General features: G+C 40.6%; 1 protein-coding gene across 3 annotated transcripts in view; it reads right to left on the bottom strand.

Moving 5' to 3' along the window:
• Pdzrn4 (PDZ domain containing RING finger 4) overlaps nucleotides 1-27,723 on the bottom strand; it is a 375,018-nt gene that overhangs the window by 93,557 nt on the left and 253,738 nt on the right. For all 3 annotated transcript variants that reach the window (NM_001164593.1, XM_030248560.1, NM_001164594.1), the window contains one exon: nucleotides 514-770. In NM_001164593.1, the coding sequence (NP_001158065.1) occupies nucleotides 514-770 (257 nt within the window). The remainder of the gene's footprint in view (nucleotides 1-513; nucleotides 771-27,723) is intronic.

Below are 27,723 nucleotides of genomic sequence, written 5' to 3'. Positions count from 1 at the left end.
ACCCGTTGTTTGCAACGCACGATAGCTGGTAATTGGTTTCTTTGGAGAATTGTAGTTGAATTAAATCAATTTCCTAGATTCTTTTGTAAAGACATGGAAAGCAAGGGGGAGAGGGAGGTGACTCACATTGGAGAACATGGTGCCAGCAAAGTCACCTTCCCCTGAGCCTTAATGAGGCTTTTTGGCAGCTTTGGTGAGTAAAGTTATTTCCCTGACTAGTAGTCTGAGCCTTGAAGGGTACAGAGAAGAAGGGTAGATGAATAGAGTCAAGCTTTTTACTGTACCTTGGGAAGTCTGATTCCAGACTTCAGCTAGTTGTATAGCCAAGAGGGTAGCAGCAGGGACAGCTGAGAACTAATTGAAAGCACACACGGTGTGGAAATATTTCCAAACAGAGCTGGGAGCATGTCTCTGAAACTGCCAACTTCTGGGGTGTCTGGCTTTTTTCTATTGCCTACTTTCAAAAGTGAACGGCAAACAAAAAGTACTTCAGGAGAAAGGAGAGAGACATACCTGTCTGAAAGCAAAAATGGACAGGTGTCAGGCACCGGAGGGGTGAGTGGCCGAAGCTTCGCCAGGGCCATGATGTGTTCAAAAGTGATGTCCGTCTGTGTGCTGGCATTCGTGAGCTGTACTTCCGGAGTCATGCCGTATGTTGGCCGGCTGAGGGGAGTCCGCCTTAACACCTGTACCACTATGGGCTCCTTGGCAGTTCGAAAAGCTTCCACTGCCTCTTCATGAGTGGCCTTTGAGAGATCCCTGCCATTGACCTATGAAGACACAAAGGTAGAACATATGTCAGAGTAAGAACAGAAAGGTGCCCAGACAGACTGACCAGCTTTCCTATCAATTATATAAATATTTAATAAGTCATTACATTTGTTGAACTATCTACCAACATAAGGAAGCAACAGCTTTGGAAAAAACCCCACTTTTACATCGTTATGAAGTATCTGGAATTGATCAACAAAACGCCATCAGAATTATTAATAAAGTTTTAATCATTGACCACTGCATTAGAAAATGTTGCCCCTAATCTTCAGGCAGGTAGAAATATTGCATATAACACTTAAAGAATTATCATTCTTTTCTGATATTTTTAGTACTTAACTAAAAATCCAAAGTTTACTTTTTCAGGATATTGTCCAATTTCTTTATAGTCATCCTTATTCTAAGCCATGTTAAAAGAAGGTCCAGTGACAGGTCCAAAGTGGGATCCAGCTCAAGGGAAGTTCCCAAGGCCCGACACTATTACTGAGGCTATGGAATGCTCACAAAAAGGGATCTATCATGGCTGCCCTCTGAAAGACCCAACAAGCAGCTGAAAGAGTCAGATGCAGATATTTGCACCCAACAATGGACAGAAGCAGCTGACTCCTGTTGTTGAATTAGGGAAAGCTAAAAGAAGCTGAGGAGAAGGGTGATCCTGTAGGAGGACCAGCAATCTCAATTAATCTGGACCCCCAAGATCTCTCAAACACTGGACTACCAAGCAGACAGCATACACCAGCTGATATGAGGCCCCCAACACACATACAGTAGAGGACTTCCAGGTCTGTGTTCATTCAGAGATGAAGCACCTAACCCTCAAGAGACTGGAGGCCCCAGGGAGTTTAGAGGTCAGGTGGGGTGGGGGTGGTGGGATCCATGTGGAGATGGGGTGGGGTGGGGAGGAGGTGTGGGATGTGGAGCAGTCGGGGGGGGGGGTGGATGGGGAGGGGTGGGGAGGAGGTGTGGGATGTGGAGCAGTTGGGGGGTGGATGGGGAGGGGTGGGGGATGGAATACGGGATGTTAAAAATGAATTACAAATAAAATTAAATTTAAAAAGATATATGTATAATTAAAAAAACATGTTATTGAATGCATGCATCATATAAAAACCATCACAACTCAGAGTGGTAAATAGCCAGTAGCATTGAGTAGCATTGACGTCACCGACAAGATTGCTATCCTGCTGAGTCACTGGATCTTGCTTGGATGTCAGAACCTGCGAGTCAGAACTAGGATTTTGACCAAATTCCACAGCACTCATCCATGCTCGGAATGAATACTGATCTATATCCCCTTGAAAGAGGAATCCATACCCTTCTGGAACCTTACCCATTTTAGTATCTAAGTCATTAATAACTTAGTAGCTATTAATAGTCATTAGTAGCTTCAGACATAGAATGTGGGTGAATTGTTTTCCCCCTTCCCACTGTAATCCCCCAGCTGTGAGAGAACCTTTTGCATTTACACAGAAGAAAAGTCATTCTTTTGTCTAAGGGCCAGCAATCTCCCTGAGGATATGTGACACCTAACTCTTTTTAAAACTGCTTTCAAATGGTGTCAAACTATTGCCCTCAAATATGTCCTGATAACACACTCAGTGAGTGGAGGCTCTTTCAATAAGTATCTCTAGAGTGCAGAATTATCCAGAATTAATTAATCTTGGTCCTTGCAGATATGAAGAGGCAGTTAGTAGCAAAACACTTTCCCAAATGCCCTGGAAATGGTGTCATTTCTAGACATCTATCTAAGCTACTGGTGAAGCAGTGTCAATTACCACGAGTTGGCAAACTCTTAACAAGGCCCCGAGTGTCCAAAAATGAGAGGAAGTCACATTGGTTGTGGAATAACTATTGACACTCAAATGAGCACATTCTCTCTTCCCGGGTAGACAAAAAAAGAGTGTGTGCTCCAAATACGTGTAGGGCAAAGGGTAAACAATCCAGTGCGAGATGAACGTGTCATGGCATCCAAAGAAAAGCATAATGACCTATTTTCTCAATGGACCCTAAAAGAGTTAATGTGCCCTCAAAAATGAGCAATTAAGTTTCCACACCAGCAAAACACATCTCACTTCAGTGGATGGATCATTAGGGAGACTCTCAGACAGAGGTCTGGGTGGTACTTAGCAGTATACACACATTTGCCAACCTGCACATTTACGGTCTGATTCTTGTCTGTGGACCAAACTTGAAAAATGACCCTAAAATTGACACAACCTTGGGGTATTTAACTTGGGCATATCGGCTAGGGGGACACAGGACATTTACGGACACAGTAATTTATTCCTTGAGCTTGTTCTGGATGATTGTGCCCCAGGGCTAGGGCCATCACTAATCTATTTCCCTGAGGATGGATAGTTAAAGAATCCTAAACAGAGGCTGGAGTGGAAGAGTACAGTCCCAGTTCTGTGGTGAACCTTGACATTCCCCAGGTGTCTTGGTGAGGTCAGTATTTAGGAGTTCCCGATTATGGAGATGAGCAAACATTGGTGAGAAGCTTCAAGGGTCTGGATAGAGGTGAGAGCTGCCCACTCATGGCCATCCTTTATCCTTCAGTTTACTGAAGTCTCTCTTGCCAAGTTCCACGCTGTTCCCTTCTGAAAGAACTCCCAGTGTTCCTACCTATTGACCCTCTCCTGGAACTGGGTTGCTGTGCTACTTCTAGGACAGTCTTACATCAGAAACAACCTCTACCTGACAATGGCAGAGTGAAATGCAGGCACTCCTGTCCTTTTGAAGGAGCTTTAAGCAATATCTACAGAAAGAGGAAACGTGTGGCCCGCTTGACTCAGACACACATTAGAGTCTACTGGTGTAGAAAGTGTGTCTGTCAGCAAGCAGAAAGCAGAGGATGTCATTAATCTAGTTTTTCCCTGAGGTGGCTTGGTGTCTTGCCTATGTGTTAACCTAATTTTTAGGTTCAGGATTCATATTTGTTCTAGTGACCTTCAAAGCAAAAAGGACTTTAAAAATTGAGTTTCCAGAGATCATGGAACGTGTGACGTAAGGTGGCAGACTGGTAACTGCACAATTGAAACTTGTGAAAGAAAGAAAAAAAAACTAACAAATTTAAAACACATTAAACTCTTGATCTGCAAAGAGACAAGTCTATAAATGGATAGGAAGGTCATAGGCCCTGGGAAGGGACATATTGTTGTTCTGCTAAATAGTATTGGTTGTCACACTGCCATCTAAATATTTATGTTTGTACCCATAGAACTGGGCTGTTCCCAGTCTTGGTTAGAGAGGCTTCCTTTTATACTGAGCACTACTTGATAAGAGACACATGATTACTCATAGTGCTGAGAATAAATGCCTGAGTGCTCAGCTATATATAACTGACATCCCATCCCAAGACTGGTGAAACATCCCAGAAGAAGGGACATAAAGGATGCAAGAGCCAGAAGAGGGGAGGAACAAGGCAAAATGCTGTCCTCTTGGATGGGACATGGTCACTGTATTCACAAACTCAAGTAGCTGTGCTTAACACCAGCAGTAGACCTTTGCAAGATCAAACCAATCAAAATTCCAGCATGGATGGAGCAGGGGCTCAGGAAGTGCACTCCTAGCTGAGAAGCTATTAGCTGTGCATGGCTGTTGGAGAGGGTGGGTCAGTTTTCTTTGGAGATGTGGTCAGTGGTAAGCTTCCGATGCTCGAGTGGGTTCTCCTCACATGCGTGGGTATGGGCAGTATACGGTCTCAGAGGTAAAACCAAGACAGAAGAAGACAGGAGGTTGCAGAGAGGATACATCATGGAGATTCCATGGAAGTTGGATAATGGCAAGAGGGAGTGGATTGGTCAAAATCTACTTCATACGTGTATAAAATTCTCTAAAACTGAATAAGTATTACACTAAAAATGTCTCTTTCCATAATCATTTCTTGTGTCATCTATGTGTTAAGATTAATTTTGACAATTCTAGTCTTTATAGTAAAAACTACAGAAATGGAAATTTTACTCAAAGGTGTTTTAAGCTACAAAAATAAAAGCTCACAAGTTCTTGTGGCAACATTCAGTATATACCAATAATATTAACCTTTATACAGTAAGATCACTTGCTGTTGCGTCTGTGACCTGTATACCTATTCATTCACAATCATGGCATTTATATGCAAATTTGATTCTTTGTTCTAAGGACAGTCAAATATAATCTTTAAAAAGGACAGTCAATGAAATTTCAAGTCTCTTACTTCCCTGTTGGGCAGTGCTCTTTTCTGTCAGTTACCACACGGGTGACCTCTATTTTCATAAGCCATTTAATATCTCTCAAAGTAAGGAAGTCTCTGACCTTTACAGGCTCCGATGCCCCACGCGATCTCCTAGAAAATGTGAGGACCACTAATACTAAACACTGCTTTTCTATTTCATTTGGAGTTCATCAACATATTGTTAGCCTTCCAAAAGGTCAGCGTTTTATAAATTATGGCTTTCACAACAGAAGAAAGAATAGATTAATTAGGACTTCTCTGGCAGTTACCTTGCTCAGTTCTATGGAGGTATGGCCAGGAGGAAGAATATTGGAAAAATATTTAATATTAATTCTGTAAACAAAAATGTGCAGTAAATCAACAAATAATTAGTTGCAAGTGGGTTTTCCAAGTATTTAAACCATCAGGGGATTTGGTGTCTCACACCAGAAGAGGGCATCAGATGGTTGTGAACCACCATGTGTTTGCTGGGATTGGAACTCAGGACCTTCAGAAGCACAGTCAGTGCTCTTAACCACTGAGCCATCTCACGAGCCCATCCTTATGGTTTTGAGTTCTTGTTGTGCTGCCTTCTTTCCCTTTTCTTTTTAGATCCTTCTGTGGTTCAATCTTAGATATGATTTCGTCTGGACAATGCACAGTGATTTTTTTGTTTTTTAATCGAGAGTGGAGGTAGAGAAACCCTCCAGAAAAGGCGCCTAACTCTGTGTACTGCTACATCCTCAGTGTAAACTTGGTCACTGTTTCATTGCTAAAATAGGAAAGTTGATTTTGGGGAAGACAAAAGCGGGAAGAGAGCCTTGGAAGCAAAACTATTAGAAATATGTTATTTAAGAAAAATGCTAAGTCACAGGTTAGACCTCGATGTTTCATAAGGGAGTTGCAGTTTGAGTCAGGCATACTGTAGAAAAGAAGACTTCTGTTGAAGGAGTTTTGAGATGGATTGAGTGAGAGGTTAAATGCCACAAAGCAAACTGGACAATTACACCTGTCCCTATAATAACTGGAAGCTCCGTAAGGATGTCCCAAGCCTACTATGGTTCAATTCCAACGAAGCAAATACAATTCAATTACAGCCCAGCTGCAAACATCTGCTTAGTTGACACTGGACAACAGGCTGGCTATTGCAGAGGGGGAGGGGGTTAAGACTGTGACCTGAAAAGTAAGGCATCTGCCTACGGGAAGTGGGAAAGCAGGCGCAGTATGCAAAAATAGGGTACCAGATAAGCCAGGGCAAGGAAGAGGAGGAGAGGTGCAGAGCACAAGTGTTCCAGGACAAACAGTGGCATGGGGATATCTTCATCTTCACTGAAGAGTGGAATGGGGCTATCCTCAGGCAGACTAGATAGCTGTACATGCAAATTAAATCGTGGCAGGCTAGATACTGGCATGGGGCTCTGCTCTTACAGACTAACGAAGGGCCTGGAAGCAAATGAGAGTTCTTAACTGAATCAAGTGTATATTCTGATTACCCAGTGAGCACACAGGATGGGATGCTAATGTCTAATTGCATGACGTTCTTCTTCTCCGGTCCGTTCTACATTGAGAAATAGTTCCAAGATTATATATCTGAGTGATGGCTTGTAATTAATGTGTAGACGTTTTGTAGATGTCTGTAACACAAATAAGTCATGTTTTTTTTTTTTTTTAACAGTAATTGTTTTTTCATTATATTGGCGGAGCAATCTTAAGTGGATAAAAAAAGAATTCACTTTTCGGCAGTCAGTGCAAACGATGTGTGAATTCGTTTGTTGTGGCAGATGGGCTAATTAATCTATAACAACCTGTGAATTTAAGTAAAGAAGGAAGCTTTTCATATGTAAACCACATTAGGATAATGTTTGACAAAGCTGTTGTTTAATGAGATCAGCTACCCTTAGGGATACACTGCAGAAATTGGTCATTCAGGACACTTCTCAGATCTAGTTACCTCCACTTGGATACAAGCTGCCCCTTTCTGATTGTTCCTCTACATCCAACTATATACACAATTCTCCCGAAGATCAGGAAAACAGGCCCCTACTTTGGAGTACAGGGACGTTACTCTGGTGAGGGGACAGTTCTAGAATTGCTATCTAGAGTTGATAAGAGTTTCAACTCCTCCATGCCTCTTAAGAACAATAAAGGTGTCTAAGCATCTACCTCTTCCAAGATAGAACACATATAAGAATGCTTAATAAGCTGGACATGGTAGTACAGTATTTGACGCCAGCACTTGGAAGGCAGAGACAGGTGGATCTTTGTAAATTTGATGCCGCCCTGGTCTACATAACAAGTTCCAGGACAGCCAAGGCAACATAGAGAAGCTCTGTATCAAAAAGAAAACGAACAAACAAAAACCCAAACAAACAAACAAAACAACAACAAAACCCAGAATACAGTAAAATTCCCAAAGATTATGAACAGCTATGACCCAATTTCACTTGAAAATATGAAAGGCCAGAGTGTTATTATTTTGTTTGGTCATGATAGTTAACCTATGGGACTTTTTACAGTCACTCATAGGTGGAGTTCATTATTTTTTTCCCTAAGGCTACAAAGTGAAAGTACTTACTTTTATTGATATTAAATTCTCTTCTTGCTAACTAAACAGAAGAATACAGGTCACAGGACATGCCACAGACATAGGAAGTGATACTTAAATTCCTATTAAAATGGTTGGCACGAAATAACTCAAAATAACTCTAAATCTGTATCCATTAAAAGACCTGTGACATCATTTTCAAATTGATTTGAAAGAATTTCAGCATCTGTTTTTCCCCCTAAGGTTAGGTATGTTGATTCCACTAGGACATCTATAAGATATAAGTTATAACTTATATGATATAAGTTGAGTACAGCATGTGTTCAAAAGCCTAGTGAAAGTAACTCAGAAGTCAGAATGGACAAATGTATCCAAGAAGGCTGGGTATGCTTACATACAGCTGCACCCAGCATTCTAGATACTGAGGTAGAGTTGTGAGTTTGAAGCCAGCCATGGATATATAGCAAGATGTTTTGTCACATATATCTTAATAATGAAGAAACCCTCATGAGAGATGGACCGTGGTGGTTTGAATAGGCTTGGCCCAGGGAGTGTCACTATAAGGAGGTGTGGCCTTGTTGGAGTAGGTATGGCCTTGTTGGAGGAAGTGTGTCACTGTGGGGTTGGACAATGAGATCCTCCTCCTAGCTCTGGGAGCGGCCTTCTGTTTGTCTTCAGAACAAGATGTAGATCTCTCCGCTTTCTCTAGCACCACATCCACCTGGGCACTCCCATGCTTCAAGCCTTGATGATAATGGACTGAGCCTCAAAACCTGTAAGCCAGCTCCAATTAAATGTTGTCCTTTATAAGAGTTGTCTTGGTCACAGTGTCTCTTCACTGCAATGGAAATCCTAAGACATTGACTAAAATTAACTTTGATTTTTTTAAAAAAAAATTGTTATCAGTAAGCAAAACAATTTGTGCTGGGTAGGAGTATAGTCAATATCCATTTAACTAGCACATCATACATTGCATTGGCCTCCACATCGGTTGCATCCTGTGTCCTTCTTGAGGAGACAGTCCAGTGGTCCAGCTTTTGGAGGATAATGTAGTCATTATCTGTGTGACAAAATGAGCAGGCTTACCCAGAAGTAGGCCTGAAACTTTTTTGGTCTTGTCTTGACAATGAGAGAGGTGTGGCTTCATTCTCTTGTGTCTGAGTGTGCCACAGATGCCAGGGAGCTCCGAAACTCCCAGGTTTCAGGCACATGATTGTCACAGACAATGGAGATTCCTGACATTGGAACCCCCAGCTCTGTCCACTGACCTGTGGCATTTCTGTGCAGAAGAAAAAGCAAGTCTGTTGGGTGCAAACCCCTTACCAACACAATAGTTGTTGGCCTCCTGTATGTCTGTGTGTGTGCTGCCTGCTCTGGACTTGTATGCCATCCTTATAAATCAGTACTTAAATTATAACTTGTGACATTTGGGGATTCTCCCTTGGTATGTGCCTTGTATGACACTGCAGTAGTTTGATAGGAATGACCCCCAGTGGCTCATATATCTGAGTGCTTGGTTATTAGAGAGTGGCACTACTTGACAGGGATTAGGAGGTGTGGCCCTAGTGGAGTAGGTGTGGTTTTGATGGAGAAAGTGTGTCACTGGGAGTGGGGCTTTGAAGTTTCAGAAGCCCAAGCTAGGCCCAAGGCCTCTCTTCTTCCTCCTGTCATAAAACTCTTAGCTCCTTTTCCAGTACCATGCCTGCCTGCATGCCACCATGCTTCCCACCATGACAATAATGGACTAAACCTCTGAACTGTAAGCCATCCCCAATTACATGCTTTCCTTTGGAAGAGTTGCTGTGGTCATGGTGTTTCTCCTCAGCAACAGAACACTGACTGAGATAGGGATGTTATACATCCATAACCCTACAGAACTAAATAAGTTAAATAAATTATATACCTAGTCTTATTGAAGACCCCCTGCATTCAGAAAGATTTATATGAATCAGGATGCAGGGAGGTGGCAGGTTCTAGGTCAGCCCAGGCTACTTAGTAAGATCCACTCTCAAAACTCCCCAAACAGACAATCCCAGGGAGCTATGGTGGTACCTGGGGCCCCAGTATCACCACAATGGTCTAGCCTGCTGCTCATTGATCTATGCACAATTCCCTCTGACAGAACTTCTCACATATAAGCTATGCTCACTCCTTCACTCATTCTCAGATGTAAGGAGACCATCGTGACCTTTTTAAGATCATTTTTAAATCAATTTATAAGCATGGTCATAAAACCTCATGGGGCCTCACCTTTAAGACTGCTTTTCCACTGTTGTCTTGTCTTTGTCATATGTTTGCATACTTTCTTCTGTCCTTTTCCTATTCCTTTGCCACAGCTCCACACAGCCACATTTGGGATTTAGCACATTCTGGGTACTATACATGGCCTCTGACCCAAGTTTCCCACTTCCTGTATGTGGCTTGCTCACCAGTAATAATGAAACGTTCTTCTACCTGGGAGGCTTTCAGTTTTGCAGCATTTGCTGCATATGCTCACACCCGGGCTTACCTTCCTGGTCAACAGGTCTGAGCAGATCCTCATTCCTGTCACCTTCCCCAAGCCTACCCAACACTATGGGGCACACTTGATCGAAACTGATTATACTTTTCAAGGTAGTTATAAGTAGATACTGAAAGAACTCACTACACAAAGCCAAATGTATCCCACAACTGATATGCTAACTAGCTTGAATCATTTTTTTTTTGTCCATAGTGCAGTGTATACTAAAGGACCTCATTGTAACTCATCAATATGTGCCAGTATTCTTTATCAATTAAACATCAAATTAAGCAGATAAAGACCTCCCTCTGTCTCTCTTCCCTAGGTTAATTTTCCTCTCAAATTTGCCAACATCTCTTCATTTTTTTTCCCTATCATTAAATCGTACTCCACTTATTATTTGTGCCTTGTAGTTCATACAAAACCCTGAGCAATGTAAGTAGTCCTGATAGACTGGCCATAGTGGCCCAACTTTCAGTGTTAGTACCTGAGAATCTGCTGCAAAAGGATTGTTTGGATCCCACCTGTTTAATACAATGAGACTTTGTCTGAAAACAACAACAACAAAAAGCAAAAACAAAAATTTTGAAAGAGTCACAATTTAACAATTTAAGCAGTAACAACCAAGAGAGGCAGAGAAAACTGAAATGTGTATTTGTGTGATGTAACTCCCACTGTTACAATTACTTGCAGCTAAAATGCAACTACTAAAGTTGTAATTTGAAGGGAAGCTAACATGTATGTTTTATTGAGATTATATAGCAGTTATGAAGTTCTCCTGGAGTTGATGCTTAGTTATTTTGTAGAACCCACCGTCATCCATTTGGTTTGGTCTGGTGTTTCCATTTACTTGACTCAGATTTTGTATACACTTCAGGAATCACCTTGCCTCCTTCTCAGTCCCTCCCATTAAGAGGCAGGTAACATTTGTGTGCTACTGGGATTCCACCTTTATGACTGGATGGGGGAGCTAAGGCCAATGTTAACTAATGTCAAAAATATTTCATAATTCCTTGTGTGCTTCCTGGAACTTTTTAAAAATGTCATACGTGTATACAATATATTTAGATCATCTACAATATATTTAGATTATGTTCACCACCACTTCCTCCCCCAACTTTATCCCATTTTTTTAGAGACAATATTGCTGAGTTCAATCAGGGCAGCCCCTATGTGCATGGCTGTGGGGCCATCCCCTAGAGCATGGGAAACCAATGATGTATAAAACTGCTGCTGTTGGTTATGGAGGTGCACGCCTTTAATCCCAGCACTTGAGAGGCCAGCCTGGTCTACAGAGCTAGTGCCAGGACAGCCAAGGCTACACAAAGAATCCCTGTCTTGAAAAGCCAGGCGTGGTGGCGCACGCCTTTAATCCCAGCACTAGGGAGGCAGAGGCAGGCGGATATCTGAGTTCAAGGCCAGCCTGGTCTACAGAATGAGTTCTAGGACAGCCAGGGCTACAAAACCCTGCCTATAAATAAATAAATAAATAAATAAATAAATAAATAAATAAATAAATAGCAAAACAAAACAAAACAAGACTCTTGAAGAAAACTTGACTCCCCTTCCCTTAGCATCTGTTGACTGCCATAGCACCTCAGGTTGGGGTGAGACCTCACACACCCCTCCTATGGCTGTCCTGACTAACTGGTACTGACTAACTTGGTTTTATACTGCTTTTGTATAGCTAGCCACAGATGCAGTAAGTCCATGAGTGCATTAATTTGCACCAGTCTGTCCCAACCAATGGCTTGTCCAATTTTTCTGTTTCCCTACTTCTTCATATGCCTGATGCCTCTGGGAGTGAGGGTATTATGTAGATGTCCCATTTAGAAACAATATCCTGAGTTCCATTAGTGCCACTATATGTGCCTGGTTGTGGGGCCATTTACTACAGCATGGGCCATTCAGCCAAGCACAGAATAGCCACCTATTCATTGCACATTGACCAATCATGAGTCTCTGAATTAACTGCCCTCTTGAAACATTTTGATGAGCAAAGATTATGTCATATTAAACTGTTCAAAAAATATTGCTTTGTCGTTAATTAAAAAATGGATTTATGTTGTAATCATTTAGATTTCCCAAGTAATTATAAGGAATTGGCTGGTGAAGTGCCCTGACAAGTTTGTTTCTGTTTTCACATATCATTTTTTATAAATAAGATTTAAAGTAATTGTGGGGGAGGGAGGTATGCGTGCATGGGGGAGGGGTGAGAATATGCGCAATGTATGCTCAGGTGCCATCTGAGGCCAGAGAAAGGTATGGCATTCCCTGAAGCTAGAGTTACAAGATGTTATAAAGCTACCAAATAAATGCTGAGAACCCATCTCAGGTCTTCTGGAAGAGTAGCAAGTGCTCTTAACTGCTGAGCCATCTCCAGCCCTACTTTTGTTACACTTTTTGAGAAATACATCCTCGCTCCTATAATTGTTACTTTCCCTCCTGTGTGCACAAGGACATTCACACACATGCGCAAACACACATCCCTATAGGCAGAAATCCCGAATTGGCACCAATAACTTTATCACTGTCCTAACAATTCATTTGTTAAATATCATTGAGCATCTTAGTCTTCGTCAAGCTAAGCTGTTTAAAAAGATAAATGGCTGCCTCCTGGCTAATTGTGGCAGTTCTCTCGTTCTTACAAAGAGACATTTTATATTTCAAGTGGCTCTGTAAGCAATGAGTAATGACTGAAAGCCTGTGGAGAGGAGTTCACTGATGAAATGGTAGGATAACCACACTGCCCTGACCTTTCACTCCCCAAGATAGTGTGCACTTCATACAGGTGGTCATTAATAACCTATCTGTTGAGTCTTTGGCATATCCAGTCCAACTATCTCTAACTTAATGGGAAATTCTGCTGGAGACATAGCCTGTTATGGAACAGGTCTGAGAATGAAAAGGCAGAAGGCACAAGCAAGAAAAATGGTACGAAAATCAACTCAAGGTTTGAATGGAGAACAAAACATTATTACAATTAAACAACACCCCACCCCCACCCCCAAAAAAGCTGCTGGACGTCAAATGTTTTGACAGAGCCATTTATTTTCTTCATTGTGCTAAAGAAAAGGAAATATGCTCATGGCCCTTGGGGAAAAGTCTTGCTCTGATCTTTGTAATGAGAACACAAATGGTTGTGTAAAAATAAACAAACAAATAAAAACAAACAAACAAACAAAACCAGCAAAAATAACCATTATACCAAAATCCAACATTGTTATGTTCACAACTTACATCAGTGGTGTCTACCTAGACAAGACCTGCACAAGATTGTGGCCATGACCATGATGATGAGGGAGGGTTAATGTGGTTTTCCCGCTCTCTGGGGAGCTACAAGTGGTAGGTAGTCACTGAGAGAAAGTGACTTATATCCCTTAAAGGTCACTGGTAAGCTATCCTTATATAAGACCCTTTCCCCTGGTTCATGTAGGCAACCCTAATGAAACGCATTGGCCCATCAAAGGGGAAAAAGACTTGAAAGTTGAAAGCAGACTTGCTGTGAAGAAAAGAGGGTTGTGGGAATAGAGGAGAAGATAATGGGAGGGGAGAAACACAAGCAAAGCATGCTATTTTTGTAGATTATATTCTGTCTAAGTCATGCCTAGCTTATGGCTTATCGTTGAATCTCAAGCATTATATTTCAAGAAATTCATGAGTTTTGAGATGAGTTAAGGAGATGGCTGGCTATGCTGTGGGGTCACTCCATTCCTATGACAGGGGAGGTGGGTCCTGAAGAGTAAAGAGATGTATAGACTTCATTGATAAAGGAAAGGAATGTGAGTCTAAAGGTGTGGAGTGGAAAGTCTTCTGGGGACTTGTATGAGACCCCCTGTGACTGGGTGGATAATTTGGATACAGTGAACACAGGAGAGGAGACTTATAAGGATCCCATTGTCTTCATGGCTTATGTTGAGGGATTCGATTTTAGTACCTTTCCTCTGAAAGGCTCATGGTCTCTTAGGTTTGGGGGAATAACCCTGAAGGCTGTGGTGAGAAGAAGCTGAATGGAAGCAGAGAAATTGCTTGGAAAGAAACGGGGAGACATGGTGTGTGCCTGGGCTAAGGATGGGCAACAGAGCAAAGTCCAAGTGAAAGGGGCTGCGGAACAGTACCCAGGTGCTCCCGTTCATCTCGTTCTTACGGGTCATACCGCATCAGCAGCGTTTCCAGGCAACCTTCCTGAGACTGTACTCTGACCAATTAAGTCTACATGGAGCAGGAACGTGAGCTATAGAAGCTAAAGATTGAGCCCAAAATCATCCATTCATTCTGTAGAAGCGCATCTTTTGTAAGCCTCAACTTTAGTGGTTTGTTTTAGAAAATACATACTTCTGGAAAATACCTCTAGTAGTCTAAAACTATGCTCATTTGAAGATTATCCACTTGACTAAGTAGAAAATTGCCTCACTATAAATCTATCTATCTATCTATCTATCTATCTATCTATCTATCTATCTATCTATGCATCCATCCACCTACCTATCTCTCCTAACTTAGTGCTTTCTAAGAACCTCTTCCAAAATAATATATATCATGTGGGAGTACCATATGGGATATGCAAGAGCTTTAGAACAAGAGATATAACACTAGAAAGGGCTTAGCATATTCTGCTCATAAGGGGCATCTTGAGCCTAGAGTCTACAGGAGGAAAGGGATTTTACACTAATTTGAAAGGACAGGCCAAAATCTGAACAAATTGCCATGATCCTAGGAGACGCAGAACGTTTAAAGCATCTCCAACCATCCATTCTACCACGTGAATATCTTCTGCTACTTGGTAGATCTCAGTCTGCGCTGAAAGCCACGATGGAAAGGCTCCCCATAGGGGAGTTCCTAAGCATTGACAGACAAAGGCCAGACCCTCACAGCATCCTCCTCCCAACTCCTCAAACTCATAGGTGTGGAAAAGAAATAGTTTATATTACCGAAAGATGGAGGGTCTGGAGAGATGTCTCTGCAGTTTAAAATGTTTGCTTCTCTTCCAGAGGACCTGAGTTCTATTCCCAGCACCCATACTGGGTGGCTCTTAACTTTCTATAAGGCTAGTTCAAGAACTCTGGCCTTTCCTGGACTTTGTGAACACTAGACACATGTGCTCATACCACACACACACATTAAAGTACATAGGCACATATCTTAGAACATATGTGGCATGACATTGTTAACTGGGACAGCCTCGGAAATGGGACAAAGTGCTCAGGAAAATACTACCTGGGCCCCATGCTTTCTCGGTAGTAGACAGTCAGTGAGACCTGAGAACAGGAAGACTGTCCATGAGACAGCAGCTGGGCTGTATGCAGATCTGAACTCACCCAAGGCTCTGGGTCTCTCCGGGCTGCACAGAACAGTTATGCAACAAATGGTCCTGGGGCCAGCACTTTGTGAACACAAGGCTTCCTCTCCCCGCTACTTTGTGTCCATGTAGTATCCAATAGAAGGAGCGTCCTTATGGGATTGTTATGCACACTGTCTTTCCTGCAGAGAGTGTTGTAATAGGCTCTATGGAAGTTTTAAGAAGCAAACCAAACAGGGCAAAACAATGGATGTACTGGCAAATAGAGTCATCATGTTCCTAAATTGCCACACAGTGTCTCAGTACTAAAACTGTTTATTTTATTTCGCTGTATTCCGAAGAATGTGGAAAAGGGTAAAATGTGTAAATTTACTTCTTTCAAACAATTAACATCTTTAGGCTTTTGAAATAATTTTCAGCAGATAAAACGATCTTGCAAAGGCCCAGTAAAAGCTCTCCATTGTTCCATGTCTGCACAAATTGCTTTGCATCTCTGATGATTTTATGTACATTTAATCACTAAAGATTAATTATGTGGCATACGGAAAGCAGCGAAACACTGCCGAGAGAACTTCAGTTTAAGTGCATGTGCAGCTAACTTGTGGCTTTTTAGAACAATTTTAATTAAAAGTACTAGAAGAATCATCCGGCTGAAAATATTAGGAGCTCTGGGATGGATGGGCTTAGCATAGCTAATTAATTGTATATTTAATCAAAGAAGCCTTTGGCTGTAATTAATAATCTATTTTCCTCTGGTAGTAAATATTGTGGTTCTGTGCAACAGAATTTATGATTTGTGGGTTGCCTCACGCACAGAGGAGCGAGACAGAGCACAGCATCCCACAGCAGTGTTCTAGGCATGACTGGCTCTGTTTGTTTACAGAGAGTGCTATCTCTATCTCCTTCACTCGCTTTAAATGTCATCTCACAGAGGCAGCTTCTAAGGAGCTAGCCCAGAATGACTCGGGCATTTCAAAGGTAAAAGAACAATCCAAAGGAGCTGGCAGATAGGAAGCCAGGTGAATTCTGATCCCTTTTGTGGCGAGGGTGGCGGCAGGAATCTCACACTTTAAAGAGCTTTAAGTAGTCCTATCTTGAAAAGATTGCGGGGATGGTTAGACTTAGCATTAAACAGCTCCTTTCTCAACTTCCCCTTTAAAGAATAGAGTGAGGCTCGGGAATTTCCACTACTTGCAACTTGAAATCACAGGCTGAAAACTGTCCACTTCCTTGAAGCAAAATAGCTTTTGCTTGATGGACAAACTCAATGCACATGCACACACAGATTTGTCTACACACACATACATAGATGCACATGTCCACTCCACCCACATACATGCATGTGCACACATATATACATGCACATACACATGTGTATATGCACATGCCCACCCTCACATACATGCATGTGCACACACATATACATGCACATACATATACATACATGCACATGCCCACCCCATCCATGTACACACACCAGGGCACATGCACATACATGCATGTACACATATATATGCATGTCCACCCCACACACTCACACACATGCTCATGCTGACTTGTATACACACACACACACACACACACACACACACACACACCCCTCTGATTTTCAAGAATTCATGCATAGCACAGTGTATGCTTGCTCTTCAGAGGCATTGATTAAGTTTTGTGAGAGAGACTATGTATTGGGAAGTAGTCACATGCTTAGATGAGCTTGGCCTCCCTAAGTAGTGACATGTTTCAGATGATTTAAGGCTTCCTTTTCTGCACTGTCCTGAAAGCAAGGTTTAAATTCTAAGACTTTTCATAGAAAAGAGGGAATCTAATAAATTACTTTTAGGTTGTAAGCTTCCCCTTCTTGAACAAGTATTTCACTATGTGAACCTTAACTAGCAAGTTATCTTTAATATTTTTGAGACTGTTATGTATGATACAGGTTGTTGAATAAATAAAGCTTTAGCCTAAAATGTCATTTCAGATAATGGAGTACATATTACTTTGTATGCATCTGATATGATTGCTTAATACGCTAATCAATTCATAGCATAAGCTTCATTTTTCTGGGGGTTATGTGGTCTTCATATGAATATGTATGAAAGCAATAGATATGAATCAGGTCATTAAAATTATATCAAGTGAAAATATTTTATTCAGCCTATGCTGGTGGGCATTATGAAGGTCTAGAAACCAAAGAATATAACAAAACACAGAAAGAAAGTTTTATGGGATTCTCAAAGGCCTCCACTGATATCACATAGTCAAACATTTCTCTTCTGAAACACAGGTTGATGTGTTGGGTGTTTACATTTCTAGACCTTAGTGTGCAATTACCAGAGAGAACAAAAGGTGTTAGTAGTAATTAAAACACAAGGTAGCCTTTTCTGTCTCTGTGTGTGTGTGTGTGTGTGTGTGTGTGTGTGTGTCAGAGAGAGAGAGAGAGAGAGAGAGAGGTTAGACTAGAGAGCTGGTATGTGTGGTGACACTATAAAGGGGCATGTTAAAGGACCAGGCAGTGCCCATACTTTCTCTGAATCATGGCTTGTCACTAGGAAGGCAGAATCCTATTCTGTCTGGTTCTTTTCAAACTCTGGCATGATTCCTCTGAGAACTGAGGCTGGAGCTTGAGGTCTACTGCTGGCATTGAGAAGATGGGTTAGGAGAGGTGAGATGCCACCACGGTGCATGTGGTAAAAGTATCTTGAACCATGTGAAGCTTTACATGGCAGAAGTTCAGAATCCTAGTGGTGTGACAATGCTGAAGAAAGGAGAGTCTGCACACTGGTGAGCTCATGAGATGATGCTCGGGCGGGGTGATAGGAAATACACCTAAATTTAAAATTTCCTGAATTCCCACTCTGTCTCATATTGGTTACTTTTCCTATCTATCTATCTATCTATCTATCTATCTGTCTGTCTGTCTGTCTGTCTGTCTGTCTGTCTGTCTATCTATCCATCCATCCATCCATAATCTCTATCCATCATCTATCTATCCATCATTTATCAATCATCTGTCTATCATCTGTCTATCTATCCATCTATCATCTATTATCTTATCTATTCATCATTTATCTAACATTTAACCTTTATATGAACATTTATAAAATAAAAATATAGAAGTCACATATAAAGAATAAATAATATGTAAGCCAAAGCATTATAAACTAGTAAACTATGGGAGCTATTTTCAACTTTGTGATCATCATGATTCTATTTGATGATTGACAGTGTATCTGTGAACTACAACTATGGAAAGTTTACACATGTGGAGAAAGCTTGCTGGCTTTCTATGTTTTGATCATACAAATGTAAATCACATCCACGTCTCTCTAAGAAGAGCATCGACTTTGTGGTCTAAGGACTTTGGGTCTTCAGTTTGGCCCCACAATTTTCTCCAGAGTTAAATTTGGATTTCTCATTCTGGAACCCTCAGTCCACAATGAATCAAATTTATGTGAGGCCATTACAGATGAGGGGAATTCATGCTTCATACTCACAATCTATCCCACAATTTGTAAATTAATTAGTTCATCGGCCTTTATCTCACTGCTCACAGGAGATTTAAGTATTATCCACATCTTCAATAAGAGATAAATATTGGTTTAATCGATTTTTTACCAAGGTCATACTACAAGTGATAAAGCTGGGATTAAAAGGCCTGACTGGCTCCCAGCCCTCTCCTTATGCACTAGGAAACATCTCTCCTGTGTCCTCCAAGTATTACCGGGATTAGTTAATTAATCATTGTATAATATATACAAAATGATTATTAATTTAAATTTAGATATTATATTCTGAGGAGGAAAAATGCTTATTGCCAAAATCAATGGTGGTGGGATAGAAACTCTTACTGACTTTCAAGCTTTGATAAGTATGCCTGAGTCAGTTAGAAGCCAGAGCACAGAACAATTGGTCCCTGTGAAATGTTCAGTTCAGAAGTATTAAAGGTGCAGAGAACAAAGGGCAATTGATGATGCCAATCAAATTTTCACCAGTGTCCTTTTATACTCATCAAATAACAAGCCAAAAGTTCTAGATTGAAACAGAGAACTGGAAATCTCAGAAAAAACATTCAAGATGGATGACGCCTGAACTTTGAAAATAAAATGATAAATTTAGTTTGGAGAATGGTGGGCTCCTCTCAGTGTGTACATCGAACAACGAACACATTGCTCAGGCCCCAGGTATGGTGGTGAGGCCACTGGCTGCTTTGCAACAGCAGCATTTTTTGCTAGTCTTTTTTTTTTTTTTAATTATTATTTTAAATGAGAAACAGTGCTATGGACTATGGGCATGCAATAGCAATTCCACTCACTAAATTTAAGGAGCAGATGGCCTCTCCCACAAATGGTGACCACATGTCTCCAGATATGATCAGACAGCAAGGCAAGACTGTGCCCAGACTAGAACCACTACACCCAGCCTCCTGTTAATCAACTTTTTTGCTTCATTTTGATTGAAAAATGCTGGGTTTAACATAAACCTAATGTGGGATGAAAATCATCCTAAAACAGAAATTGAAAGACAGAGGTTAACTCTAGTCCATGTAAAATATGCCTTACTTTATAGCTGGGTACAATCACGCTATATGGGAGACTATCTTGGAACACATTTGAATAAGAAAACAAACATTACTTAATAGTTTTTTTCTGCACCAGTCAAGAAAGGCTGAGTGTATGTTGGTTTCTTCACAAGGGATGTCAATTGATCACTGGACTTGAGATGTCCTAAGTTGCCAATAAACACATTAATATCATGCTTTGATGGTGGTGCTATAGGGGAAAATTGAGAAAACAGAGATTCCTGGTCACCACTAGTATGTTATTCAAATAAACAATGCGCCAATTACTTTCCCGTACAGCTATTATTTTCTATTTTAATTCAATCTTTAAAATTATTACTAGATACTCTCATTTTTTCCATATCCTCCTTACATAGAGAAGCCTGGGCACAGCTATAGCAAGCCCTCTAATGAGTATCAGCTTAGGAACTGTCTGAGGAGGTGTCCGAGGTTCCACACTCTCATCCAGATGTACCTTGCCCTGTGCTGATTAGCTGGTGAGCACCTTACTGTGTTGCTGACTCAGATGACTAGATAAAATTCTAAGGAAAGGACTCTGAAAGAGAAAGGGTGTGCTTTAAAAGATAATTAGGCTGTGAACCTTGCTGGGCTGACACCAACACCTTGGAAATAGGGTTTCAGTTTAAGAGCAGCTGAAGTGGTCACGGGTTCTAATTGGATGTTGGTGTAAAAACAAACAAACGAGCACCATCAGACTCATTCTTTACTCATGCATAATGAATTTCTTTCTAGATTTAAAAAGAATGCATGCACACCTGTTGCCTAAAAGGCACAGGGGTCAGTTACTATGTTTACCCAATAGGAACTGCTTTCAAACTCTCTGTTGAGAACACCCTCACTTCCTGCCACACTGTCTCACCTTGTTAAAAGGATTTGCTCAGTGAGGAAATGGGAACACAACACAAGCTGAGCCTTGTCTGTTCTGTTTCCACAGTTTTAATTGCTAAACATAAAGGCTTTGGATAATCCAACTGTCAAGAGATGAGTCTTATGAGTTAAATATGTAAATATATCATCAAATATGCAAATATGTATTTTGCATAATACCTAATTTTTGAAATTCTATTTGTAAATTTTAGTTTTAGAGTCTACACACATTAAGCATTTTAAAATACAAGGCTGGATTTCCCTCCTAGTTTCAGTCCTAGACTATTTTAGAGTTCATTACAAAAGAATAGAAAGCAAATGATGTTATTAAAACTGTTATAATTTAAAACATAATTAGGCACTAAGACCTTTCTCTTGTACAATATTATGCTCCTGTCAGAACACCTAAAATACTAATTAAAATGGAAAACTAGAAAATAATTTTCCTGAGCCTAAAATTAGCCACCCCCCCCCAACCCACTCAATTTCCATTCATGCATTCCCAGCTGTGTGCCAGGTATTATTTTACATACTAAGGAAATATCAGAAGGTGATTCAGAATAAATCCCTGACCTTATGGCCTTCACAAGTGAGTGAGAAAACCTGTAAAGAGAACGTACATTCAATTCCTCTTAATTTCCTTGGAACGTCATTATGTGTCAACTGCTATGACAAACAGTGATTGTGAAAGGGCTTGAGAGGGGAGGGGGGTCACCCTTTTCTCTCAGTACTCAGTAAGTAAAGATGTAATTAAGTCAATGTAAGCAGTGATTTAATTAGGAGAAAATGGGATGACCCTGTGTCCATCTGGACAGGCCAAGGAGTGAATCGCAAGTCATTGCAAAGGTCTAGAGTAGAAGCATTTTGGATGTCTTTGTGGACAGCCAGGGCAGGGTCTACAGACTATGTGAGTGTTCAAACATGAGGAGGTTTGAATACTCGCTCACCACAGTGGCCACACGCTTGCTGGGCAGCTCTGTGAACTCCCAATGAACTCACTGTGCTGAGTTTTATGACCTCACAGTGACCAAGCTCCCACTAAATGGCTTTATGAACTTACTGTGACCATTCTCCCTCTAAGGGGCTCTATGACATACAGTGACCACATGATTGCTAGGCAGCTCTATGTACTTGGGCTTTTATCCCTACCTGCCTTTCTAAGGGACACAATTTTTCAGTGACACTTTCTCCTATATTTTTTTGTGCTGGTTCATTTTTTTTTAAACATTTTCATTCTAGTTTGTTTAAACTCTCTCCTTCCTTCTCTGTTATTTCCTCTGATATAACCTCAGTGTTTAGCTGTATGAACAATTTGTATTTCACATGCGATATTGACACAAATCATGAAACAACCCCAATAAACACAAGACTTTCCCTAGAATACATGCAAACAACCTAGTTTAATCCATTTTTTTGCAACAGCATCATTATTAAAGGCAGTATTAAAAGTTAAGAATTTTTGTGTTAGTCTGTGAATATCTACATGCCGTGGGACTTGAAAACAGCTGGGTTGACAATAAACCTAACACTGTGTGTAGTGTGTGTCCTTAATTTTCTATTTCAATAGAATTTTGCAATAGAATTTGCAACTGTCTTAGTTATTTTTCTGTTACTGTGATAAAACACCATGACCAAGAAAATGTTTAACTTGACTTATGATTTCAGAGGGCTTGAGTCCATTCTAGCAGAATCAAGGAAAAGGTAAGAATGTGCATCTTGATTCACAACCACAAGGCACAGAGATCATTTTGAGTCTACAACTTTTTTTAAATATACAAGTCGGCTTCTGGCAACACACATATTCCAACAAGGCCGAATGTCCTAATTCTTCAAAGCAGTTGTCCGGTTGGGGACCAAGTATTCAATTATATGAGCCTATGGGGCCATTCTCATTCAAAGCACTGCATCAATGTAAATCAAAGCATATTTTTAATTGATGCATTTATCTTTATTTTATGTGTACAGTGTTTTGCTCCATGCAGTGCCTACAGAATCCAGGAGAGAGCGTCAGAGTCCCCATCACTAGAGTTAGCAGAAAGTTGTAAACTAACATATGCTACTGAGAGCATAACTCAGATCTGCAAGAATATCAAATGAGTGCTCTTAACCACTAAAGCATCTCTCTACCCCACTAAGGAAGTACTTTAAACACTGTATTTAATGAAGTTGAGTACACATTTCTTTTCTTTTACACTGTGAAAAGAAGACGACTTGGGAAAAATTGTATTTACCCTATCCCTACCTTTGAATTTCTTATGCAACATCTCTGCCAAGTGGTCACCAAGACAGGAGTTGAAAATTTCCAATATGAGAAACCTAAAATAAAATTTTCTTTAAAAACAGTATAATATTATAACCTAGGTCTATGACATTCAATTGTTTCATTTTTATATAAGCCTAGAAACTACTGATTTCAGGTTTCTCTTCCAAACAGAATGCTGTCTAAGGGCTTTTTGATATAATGTAAGAGTGTGTAAGTATATTTCTATGTGTGTGCAAATGTGTTTGTGTGTGTGCTACAATTATTGTGGTTTTATAAACCCACAAACACTGATTTGTTGTTTTTGCAGTGACAAGATATTTTTATTTCCCTTTTCCACACATTTTTTCTATGTAAATAAAATGAGGTGGGGGAGATCTCGACTTAAATAGCTGTTTGCAGCCACACAGGTGATAGAAAGAATAGAAACACTTTCTACAAGTCATGGCATGCTGGGAATGTCCTGAGCTTTCATTTCCACCCCAGATTTAGCTCACCGGAACAGTCAGCTTCTAAGGGTTTAGTCATTTCCGGATGAGTAGGGCCCCCAGTCTTGTGCCAAGACCTGACAATGCAGACAGATGTCTCATCATATCTGCTATGAACTGCTTGGTCTTCATATTTCTCAGTCAGTCAAGATGATAGTATATGAGAAGAAACTATAGGAAGCAATTCCATTCGACATTTATGCAGCACACACAGATCATAAGGTGTTTAGTAAGTTCCCTGTATGCGTTCATTTCTCACTGTGGCAGGAGGTTCTCTCAACAGTGTTTTGGGAGTAGATGAGAAATAGGGCAATGATCTTAAATGCCATATAGCAAATAGATAGGTTGTTCACGGATGGCAGGATTTGACCCCAGGCTTGTGACTACTAGATTAAAATAGGAAGCAGTGCTGTTGTTGTAATATCAAGCTAGTCCTTCAGTTCTCCTGGAAATGAACTGGTTTACGGCTGTGATTCTGAGGAAGGATGATTCAGATTTGAGGAATACCAAAGGTTTACTCTTACCCCATGCTTTTAGGAATGCTTATCTCCAACTGTCATTTAAGTCCCATATAGTGGTACAAAAAAACCTTATGAATTCTCTCAATTATGCTGGTCAGTATTCCCTTATGTAAAATAAGCTAAGCTTTATTGATATCTGAACAAAAGAAAGAGCAAGATTTTACAGATAAAGTTTTTCTATGTTTTAATCTAACTTTATGTAAAGGGTACCTTTTTAAGATTGGGGTATATGGAAGAATAAGTATAAAATTTTTAGATAAACACACACACACACACACACACACACACACACACACACACACACACACACACACCTATATTCAAATGTCAGAGAAGAGGACTCTGCCCATGGAAATGTATTGTGTGTGCTCCTGGACTTTTAGTTCAGCCCCAGAGACCTATCTCATTGGCTGATTTTTTCTTTTGAGGGCACATCAGCGCAAAGGCAAGATGCTTTAATGAGCTACCCAACTACTGCTAGAAGATATCAAAAACGGCTAACAGTTAGGTGCTATAATTTATGGGTCCTGACAAGAACCATTAATTGACACCATGTCTCTACTATTTGAACTCATAGAGTCGATTTAGTCTGAGTTCTTGCAAGATCTGGGAGGATCATTAAAGGAGGCTCGAGGCTAAGCACAGATAATAGGAGTGTTTTAATATTCCTGATGCATTTAGAAAGGAGCAGCGTGTCACACATCAACGCTACTTGTTATCTCAAACTCCCCATGTAGGGGGTGGGAGAAACCCTGGCCACTCACTCTTCTCTCCAACTGCTTTGATAGAGGAAAAGAAATATTTAATATCCTGCTCTCCAAAGTCCTGAGGTGCCATAAGAATCAAGACAGCCTCAGAAGAGACATATACCATCTTTTCCTCTTCTTGATAGTTTTTCTTTGAAGTCTCTGTGAGCTTAGTGAAAAAATACATTGGTATTTTTCCTTAAAAGGGGAATGTAGAGATGAAGACAAGGGGAAAGAGAGATGGCTCAGTGGGGAAAATCGTTTGGCTCTTGCTGCAGAAGTCTGATGACCCAAGTGCAACCACTGGAACCCATGCAAAGACAGAGGCAGAGAATTGACTGTAGAACCCTTTGACCTTCATAACCTCTATGACATGCTTTCATGTGTGTGTGTGTGTGTGTGTGCAGGCACACACACATTAAATAAAAAGAACTGAATGAGAAAAAAATCAACAGTTTTTTTGCCAAGTATACTTATGACCAATCATATAACAAAGGGGACAGAATCAAAGGGGTTGGGAATGTCTAAAGGCCAGTGGAAGTAAAGGCTACTTGTTGCTGTTGCATAGATCACCTCTCCTGAGAAGTTCCATTCCTCATCAATTCTGCAAAAGACATGTATTTTTAACATTAGTGTGAGTTTTCTCAAGGAGATCTTTTTTTTCTGTTTGTATAAATAGAAAGCAACATATAAGTCAGAGAAATTATGGACTTATCAAATAGATTTGGTCTCAGACTGACTAGACACTCCTGCTCCTACGGGTCCTTATGCACAGCCTCACATGCCAGAGGTTCAAGGTGCATTTCTTGCTCTGTTCCCTTGTTAAGTGCCACGTGGCTCCTCAGCCTACTGACAGGTTTCTCTCTTCTTTGTAGTTGCTAAAATATTGACGTTCAAGACTTAACTGAGGTGCAAAGATAACACTGGCCTTCCTGATAGGATGGTGGACTATAGGCCATATTTGAGCAAGCAAGGGAAGGAAGAATACAAAGGCTGCTGGACCATGGTCCAGTTGCTTCCTCTGACTCTCTAATATACTGAACAAACAGAATATTCTCAACACACCAGCCAACATCTCCCATAAATGGAACTGAGCATTTGCCATTGCAAATTTGAAGGGCTGCCATATACACTCATCTGATGGCCCTTAAATATCTCTACCAGTGGGCTGCCTGTGGACAGGGCACAGTTGATGAACCATGAAGAGGCCCCAGTGATAACACCATAAATCAGTATTGATGGTCTCTGCCATCAGTGACCTCCATGCAGAAAGATGGTCTCTGCCTGCCATAGGGTCAGCACAAGACTGTGCATGTGCAAAACAAGAACAGGGACCCTGAGCATGAGACTGCCAGGCAGAGAAAATGTCACTCCACCCTCTTCCACTGGCAGGATTGACCACAAGAGAGCATTGTGAGGTAGAGCCCAGAAGCAGCACACTAAGTTACTAGGTGAGAGGGCTTCCGCATCCCACATCCCCTCAGATGCAAACCTCACAAAGTCCTGCTGTGGAAAATTTGACACTTAATTCACAAGGGGTGGGGTTGTAGCATGCCAGGGGACAATTAGAGTAAACCCAGGAAAAAAAGAAGTCTGGAGAAAAGGGGGTGGGGGTGGGGAACACATGAACAAGTATAATTTTTCAACTTGTGGAGATAGTTGTGAATGATAAGACCCGGGGAGGCGAAAGCTGCCTTATCTTAATGAGGGGAATTTGGACTGAGAACATAATACTACGTATTTTATGTTACGGTCTCCTTACATTTTTAAAATGTTTAGTTTTTTTCCTAAAATCTCGTATTACTGTTTACACTATTATACGCTGGTAGAGCTGCTGGATTACAACTTCCACCTTCTCTTCCCAGAGAAGACTTTTGTGAGTCTGCCTGACTTTTCTACACCTAAAAATAAAACTTTACCCTCTATGTTTATTTTCCTGATATTTTCTCTACCTCCTCTCACACATCCAACCCCTGTAATTCATTTTTCATTTATACTTGAAATATTTTTCTTCCTTTCTCTGTTAATTCCTTCCTTCTTTCATCATTAAAATATTGGTATTTTTCATTCCACTATAAGTATCCCTAAAGTACTCTTTCTCTAACCAGAATCCCAATGCTGAGGACTGTGAACTCTAAATGGACGTGAGGCTTGCAAGTATGACTAAGAGAAAGGCTAAGCCTAGACTGCTAGTTACTGTGGAGCATCATTGTTACCCCTTTCCATCCCAAGCAGCACCAGAAAATAGAGTTTCTGGTGACAATATCCTCTAAAAAGGACTCACAAAAATGTAACAGCCAAAGAGTAGCAAAAGGAGAAAAGTTAACAGGATGCACAGGCTTATCAACAAATACCCCAACAGGACCAAACAACACCAGCAATGCCAGACTCGCCACAACACACTCGAACTTCTCAACCTGTGAGTAATAGAAAACTAAATCACTGAGAAAGAATTCAGAGTGCATTTCTTTTTAAAAACTGATCAACGGCTCAAATAGGCAGATTAATGGACCAAAACCATCAAATGAAGCCCTAAGCAATAGTTACAAATTGAATTAAAAAAAAAAAAACTGTGTGAGAAAAAAATCTAAAAATATGAAGAAAAATTTAAGAAGCAACTAGAAATGTTGAAAAAGTACCAAATGTAAGTTATAGAGATGTCACAAATAATAAATCAAATTAAAAACACAGTAGCAAAGCATCACCAACAGACAGACCAAGCAGAAGAATTAACATCAGGGATGAAGGGAAAAGATGGGACAAGAATACATTCAAGACAAATATAAAGAAAATAATTGGGGGCTGGAGAGATGACTCAGCAGTTAAGGCCACTGACTGCTCCTCCAGAGGTCCAGAGTTCAAATCTCAGCAACCACACAGTGGCTCACAACCATCTATAATAAGATTGGATGCTTTCTTCTGGTACGTCTGAAGACAGCTACAGTGTACTTAGATATA

The sequence above is a fragment of the Mus musculus genome, chromosome 15 (assembly GCF_000001635.26).
Source record: "Mus musculus strain C57BL/6J chromosome 15, GRCm38.p6 C57BL/6J".
In the NCBI taxonomy this organism is placed as follows: Eukaryota; Metazoa; Chordata; class Mammalia; order Rodentia; family Muridae; genus Mus; species Mus musculus.
The sequence above is the reverse complement of the archived record's forward strand: the minus strand, read 5'-3'. Positions and strand labels throughout refer to the sequence as shown.